This window comes from Microtus oregoni, unplaced genomic scaffold, assembly GCF_018167655.1.
Source record: "Microtus oregoni isolate MIOR12 unplaced genomic scaffold, Mior012 000186F_ref0000110, whole genome shotgun sequence".
Classification (NCBI taxonomy): domain Eukaryota; kingdom Metazoa; phylum Chordata; class Mammalia; order Rodentia; family Cricetidae; genus Microtus; species Microtus oregoni.
The window spans coordinates 56,369-63,590 of NW_024544844.1; the positions used below are offsets into that span (position 1 = coordinate 56,369).

A 7,222-nucleotide genomic window follows, 5' to 3' on the forward strand; every position below is an offset into this window, starting at 1 on the left:
TTTTTTCAATAAAAAAAATAAAATAAAATAAAAGTTTATGTAAATAGACTGTTGCCTGATCCCTCCACTGGTTGTCTTGACTATTCATATGAGATGCTCTGGTTTTGTATCTGCTATTGCTAAGAGCACTATCTGAGGGCATACTTGTAGATGTACATGAGTCTGTACCAGGTTTCTACCTGACCCAGAATATACCCCCTTTTCTGTATGCTATTTCAGTACTCTCTCCTACCTGATCCTGCTTGTTCCCATTCCTGTGTGCCCCGAGTTCACCCATGAAATATCTTCTATTTCCCCTTCCCAGGGAGATAAGTGTGCCCCCGTTGAGCCCTCCTTGTAACTAAGCCTTTCTGAGACTATAGCTTGTAGCATGGTTATCTTTTAGAGTTAATGTCAGCTTATAAATAACTCATCCCCTCTTTGTCTTTTTGGGTTTGGGTTAGCTCAGGAAGGATGATTTTATTCTAGTTCCATCCATTTGCCATTGAATTTCTTAATGTCATTATTTATGAGAGCTGAGTGATAGTCCACTGCACAAAATTCATTCTTCAGATAAAGGACATCTAGGTTGTTTCCAGGTTCTAGCTATCACAAATAAAGCTGCTAAGGAACATAGTTGATCAAGAGTCCTAGTGGTAAGACTGAGCATCCTTTGGGTATTTGGCCAAGAATGGTGTAGCTGGATGTTGACGTAAATCAATTATCAATTTTCAGAGAAACTGCCATATTGACTTCCTTACTACCTGTACAGGTTTGTACTCCCATCAACCTTGGAGGATTGTTGCATATGCTCCACATCCTAACCTGTCTAAGCTGTCCCTTGTGATTTTGACATTAGCCATTCTGAGTGGTACACGATGAAATCTCTCAGTAGTTTGGACTTGCAAAACTGATGTCTAAAGATGTTGAACATTTCTTAGTGCTGCTCAGCAATTTGACACTTTTCCATCAAGAATTCTCTTTTTAGATCTGTACCCCATTTTTAAGATGGATTATTTGTATTTTGAAATCTGGTTCCTAGAGTTCTTTTTGTATTTGGACAACAGCACTCTATGAGATGTGGGCATAGTGAAGATCTTTCCCCATTTGTAGGCTGCCGTTTTGGTCTATACATCAAAGATTGATACTGTCCTTTGCCTTACAAAAGATTTTCAGTTTCCTTAGGTTCCATTTTAACTGTTGATCCTAGTGACTGCACTACTGGTGTTCTATTCAGGAAGGAATATATTGTTTTAATAATTGTTAGGCATGTCACTTATATCCCTGATCACCCCGAGACTTTTATCATGACAAGGTGTTTAAAGCACGAATAATAAAGGCCAAGAGTCAGATATTGGGGCTCATCCCAAACAACAGAAAAGCAAAGCAGCCAAGTCTTACCTCTACCAAGGCTGGGCAAGCACAGCCTCAACAGACTAAGCCTTTCCCTCCTCTAATTTTATATTACCACTAGTGAGGTTCATGATGTCAATTGCTTCATAAAATGAATGTGGAGATATTTTTTTGTTTTTATTTTGGAATAATTAGAGGGGTATTGGTTTTAACTTTCCTTTAAAAATCTGATAGAATTCTGTGCTGAAACAATCTGGCTGGCACTGGGTACTTTTTAGTTGGTACATTTTTAAATGCTGCTTCTATTCCTTGAGGGTTATAGGTCTGTTTAAATTACTTATCTCATGTTGATGGAAAGTGGGTACAAGATTTACATACAGAAAATGTCTATTTCATTCAGATTTTCGAATTTTGTATAGTAAAATTTTTGAATAATGACCTAATGATTCTTTGGATTTCCTCAGTTTCTGTCATTAAGACTCTGTTTTGATTTTGGATTTTGTTAATGTGGATAATCTGTGTCTTTTAGTTAGTACAGATAAGGGTTTGTCTTTCTTATTGATTTTCTCAAAGAACCAACTTTTGTTTAATTGATTCTTTACATTGCCTTCTTTGTTTCTATTCTGTTTTTTTTTCATCCCTGACTTTGAATATTTCCTACTGTCTACTCCTCTTGGGTGTGGCTGCTTCTTTTTGTTCTAGAATTTTCATGTGTACTATGTAGTCACTGGTTTGAGAATTCTCTCATTTCTTAATGCAGGCACTTAGTGCTGGGAACTTTCCTCTCAGCACCACGTTCACTGTGCCCCATGAATTTGGGTAAGTTGTACATTCATTTACATTGAATTCTAGGAAGTCTTTCATTTCTCTCTTACTTCTTCATTGACTGGGTGGTTATTAAGTAGAGAACTGTTCAGTTTCTCTGAGTTTGTAGGTTTTCTGATGTTTCTGTTGTTGTTGAAACCCAACTTTAATCCATGATAGTCTGATAGGTTACAGGGGTAACTTGAGATTTCCTTTATTTGTTGAGACTTTCTTTGTGACCAAGTCTGTGATCAGTTTTGGAGAGGGCTCAATGAGGTGCTGTTAACCTCTAATTTTGTAGTTGTCTTTTCCTAGGTTTATTTAAGAATGTCTTTCTTCTCTCTTTAAGGGCCTCAATCCTCATCACAAACTTGGTTTTACGATTGTTTTCTTGAGGTCGATGGACACTGGGAGTGGACAGCTGGCCCCAGAGAGCCCTGAGAGCAGAACCGAGGCTGCTGATCTAGTCACCAATCCACCACTGGAGGAGACACAGCAGTCCCTGCAGACTGGAGTCACCACTACAGCAGCCATTACCAGTGAGGCGAAGACCCAGCAGCCAGCTGTTGCCCCTGATGCCATCCTCAGGGCTGTAGATACCAAGCCTGGCTCTGTGAGCAGCAGGGCAGGCAGTGACATCCCAGGCTGTCTCACACCAGCAGTGCCGGCCATCAGGGAGAAGAAGCTCATCGCAAGGAAGGTTTTGGGCATAGTTAAATGGTTCAATGTCAAGAAGGGTTACGGATTCATCAAGGTAAATGACACCAAAGAAGACATATTCGTCCACCAGTCTGCCATAAAGATGAATAACACCAAGAAGTACCTTCGCAGGGTAAGAGACGGAGAGTCTGTGGAGTTTGATATTGTTGAAGGAGAAAAGAGTGCAATGGCGTTAAATGTTACAGGCCCCAGTGGAATAAAAATTCGAGGTGGTAAATATGCATCAGAGCATAACCAGTATAGATGCTATCGAGGTCATAGGGGTCCTCCACATAATTCACAGCAAAATTACCAGAATAGGAAGATTGGTGGAAGGAAGGAGCAATCAGAATGCACTCATGAAGGCCAAGCTCAACAAGACCAGCAAAGACAAGTGATGGAGGGTGCTGGCCAACAAGGTACAAAAGGGAGAGATGTACCAGTGAGACCGGATAAGTATCGCAATTACAGACCACAGTTCCACAGGGGCCCACCTCGCCAAAGACAGCAAAGACAGGACAGCAATGAGCACTATGAGGAAAATCAAGGAGAGGAGACCCAAGGTCAGCAGCCACCTCGACATCATAATCACTGCAACTTCAATCACCAACAAAGACGCCCAAAGAAGCCACAGAGTGGGAAAGAAATAACAAAGGCATGTGATCCACCATATAAGAATCTGTCTGCAGCCAAGACCAAGCAAGGCATGACTGAGTAAATGCCGGGTTACCATCTATACCATCACGTGGTCTGCATATCCAAGAAGAAATGGAGATGAAATACCAAGAATAACGAATGAACATCAAGTGCTTTCTTTGGACAGTTGACCGGATACAATAGAAATATCAGCATTAACTATGCAGCATGTCTTACCTAACAAATGTGTTGTGTATTTTTAATTTGGTATTTTTCAATACACCTTCAGTGTTCTTTAAATTATGCCAACCAACTGAAACACCTCTAAATAAAGGTCTTAAATACTAATTCCAAAAGATCATTTCTTGTGCTTAGGCTGTTTTGGAATATCAGGGCATGCTGTACTGGAATGGCTGGGCTCTGGTGGTGACATCGTGCCCTGAGCTTCTGGTGGGGTAGGGTGTTTCTACCTGGTTTTGAAGGAGTGGGCCTGATCTGTGGGTATAAGAGATTGAATGTAATTGGCCCCCATAATCTCATGGGGAGTGGCAATAATACAAGGGGTGGATTTGTTGGAGTGACTTTGGCCTTTTTGGAGGAAGTGAAGGTTGTCACTGTGGGGTGGGCTTTGAGGTTTTCTATGCTCATGATACCACCCACTTTCTCCATCAACTTACTGTTATCTGCAAGATGTAGGAGTCTCAGCTACTCCTCCAGAACCATGTGTGCCTAAATCCCACCATGCTTCCCACCAAAATGATAATCATTTGTATTTATTAAATTATGTGCTATACCCCTCAATTAAATTTTTCCTTTATATGAGCTGCCATGGTCATAGTGTCTCCTCACAGCAATAAAAACCCTAAGATTGAAGGTGGTTCATGATAGTACCAGTTCTACCCCCATAACCTGTTTCTCCATCAGTAAAATGAGACAGATCAAGCCAAACTAAATAAGTAAAAGAACAGGTTTACCTGAATAAGTAATCCTGAGAGTTCTCCTCCCAGAGATCGAGGATGGAGAAGCTGTGCTAAAAAATGTAAAGAGGAAAACTTTACAGGTTATGGATAAGAAACGATGACATGCTCTCTCAAGCAGAGTTTGTGCTCAAGTACAGAGAAACCTGAATGCTGAGGTGAGGATTTGGGCTGCAGGAGTCTTGTGTTTGAAGATTGTGGAATCTTCTGCAATGTGGATTTACCTTCTAGTTATAGGAGGCAACCAACAAAATAGCCTTTACAGATTGGGGAGTCTGTTGAAACCCCTACCAATAACTCAAGTCAGAGTTTCCATGTGTAGCATAGCAGCTTTTGATATCTAGACAATATATGACTCTTAGGGGTGAAGGGCATTATTTCACAAGTGGCATAAATTCATTTCAAATATGTGTAGATGTATACAGACCCTCTTGTATATAATATACCTATATTTTAATAATGCATATAATAGAATTTCCCTAAAGCTTTTTCAATCATCCCAGGAGTTCTTTATCTCTCCTCTGGCTTTTTCCTTCAGCGGCAACTGTGTTGTTCTGAAAAAGCAAACTCCTATTTCCTTATTTTCCGCTTCCTGGCACCAATGTCCCTTTTCTACAGCGCATTCCCCTGCTTCACATTAACGTCTCATTTACTTTCCTGGTGTCTACAATAACTCCAGGTCATATAATCACAGCTGAAGATGTGGATTAAGGCAACACAGAGAAGAGGCAACCTTTGACATTTGCTGCTCTGAGTCCCAATGCCCTCATTCAATATACTATTTTCTACTTCCATCCATTTACCTGAAGATTGCTGTTAGAACCCACAGTTTTGAATCAGTCCCATCTCCAGAATGGGCAAAAAGTTAAAACCTATTCTTGCTCTTCAAGGACCAGGCAACAGAATATCTGATTTAGGGCATGTTTACTGTGTGTATTGAGATATATGGAGGTAATTATGCTTGTTTGTTCCTTGTGTCATGGGACGGAAGTCTTCTGCCCTCCCCTTTTGATTGTGGTATATCAAGACTGTGAACATAAACTTGTGTGTTCTGTTACAATATTCTCTGGAAGCCCTTGCTTAAACATCTTTAATGATTCTTGGCCATTTGAGATTCTTCTGTTGAAAATTCTCTATTTAAATCTGTACCCCATTTTTAGTTAGATTGTTTGCTTTGTTTATATTTAGTCTCCTGAGTTCTTTATATATTTTGGAAAGCATCCCTCTGTCAGATGTAGGATGGTAAAGATCTTTTCCCATTCTGTATGCCACCATTATGCCCTAGTGACAGTGCCCTTTGCCTTGCAGAATCTTTTCTGTTTTATGAGGTCCCATTTACTAATTGTGGATCTTAGTACCTTTGTTATTGGTGCTCTCTTCAGGAAATTATCTCCTGTGCCAATGCATTTGAGATTATATCCAACTTTCTCTTCTGTCGCATTTAGTGTATCTATCTGGGTTTACGTTGAGGTCTTTTATCCACTTGGGCATGAGTTTTGTGGTGAGTGATAAATATGGATCTTGTTGCCAAAATCCAGTTACACCAGTACCATTTATTGAAGATGCTGTCTCTGTGTATTTCTGCGCTTTTTAAATTAACAAATCAGGTGTCTATAGGTGTGTGGGATTCAGGCTGAGTCTTCTCTTTGATTCCATATATCAACCTGTCTGTGTTTATGGGCTTTTTATCACCATAGTTCTGTAGCACATCTTAAAATCAGGGATGGTGATACCTTTGGACGTTCTTTTATTGTTCAGGATTGTTTTAGCTATTCTGTTTTTTTTTATTTGTTTGTCCCAAATGTAGTTGAATATTGTCTTTTCTAGTTCTATAAAGCATTATATTTGGATTTTATGGGGATTTCATTGAATCTATAGTTTGCTTTTGGTAAGCTAGCCATTTTATCTATGATGATCCTACAGATTCATGCACATCTTTTAATATCTACTTCAATTTCTTGCTTCAAAGACATAAAGTCTTAATCATAGAAGTCTTTCATTTGCCTGATGAGTAGAGTTACACCAAGATATAGTCTATTATTTGTGGCAGTTGTAAATGATGTTATTTCCCTGATGTCTTTCATAGCACATTTATAATTTGTATATAAGAAAGATACTGATGGGGGGATATCTTGTATTCAACCACCTTGTTGAAGGTGTTTATCAGTTGTAGGAGTACTCTTGTAGTATTTTGGGGCTGCTTATGTATGCTATCATATCATCTGTGAATAGCAATACTTTGACTTCTTCCTTTCCGGTCTGAATGCACTTGATCTCCTTCAGTTTTCCTATTGGTCTAGCTAGAGCATCAAGTATTATATTGAATAGATATGGAGAGAATGGAAACCCTTGTCTTATTCCTGAGTTTAGAGGAACTGCTCTGAGTTTCTCTCCAGTTAATTTCTTTTGGATATAGCCTTGCAGCAAACTGCCTTCATTGTGTTGAGATATGTTTCTTATAGTCCTATTCTCTCCAGGACTATTATCTTTCATGCATTTTGGATTTTTGTCAAAATTTTGAGGCATCTAGATGATATTGTATGTGTTTTCCTTTCAATTTGTTTATATGGTGGATTATATTGATTGGATTTTGTATACTGAATCACACCTACATCTCTAGGATGAAGCCTACATGGTCAAGGTGGACGATTCAGTGTCTAAATGTAGTCCTCTGACCTCCACATATGAGTGAACACACAGAGACAAGTAAAAATCACCCTCCCCCTGTGTGTGTGTCCCTCTCTCTGTCTCACACACACACACACACACACACT

At 39.4% G+C, this 7,222-nt stretch overlaps 1 protein-coding gene across 1 annotated transcript; it reads left to right on the forward strand.

Moving 5' to 3' along the window:
• The first annotated feature begins 2,536 nt into the window (after positions 1–2,536).
• LOC121445417 (Y-box-binding protein 1-like) lies at positions 2,537–3,553 on the forward strand. The gene has a single exon (XM_041647556.1). The coding sequence runs from the start codon at positions 2,537–2,539 to the stop codon at positions 3,551–3,553; it is 1,017 nt and encodes a 338-aa protein (XP_041503490.1).
• Positions 3,554–7,222: the final 3,669 nt, after the last annotated feature.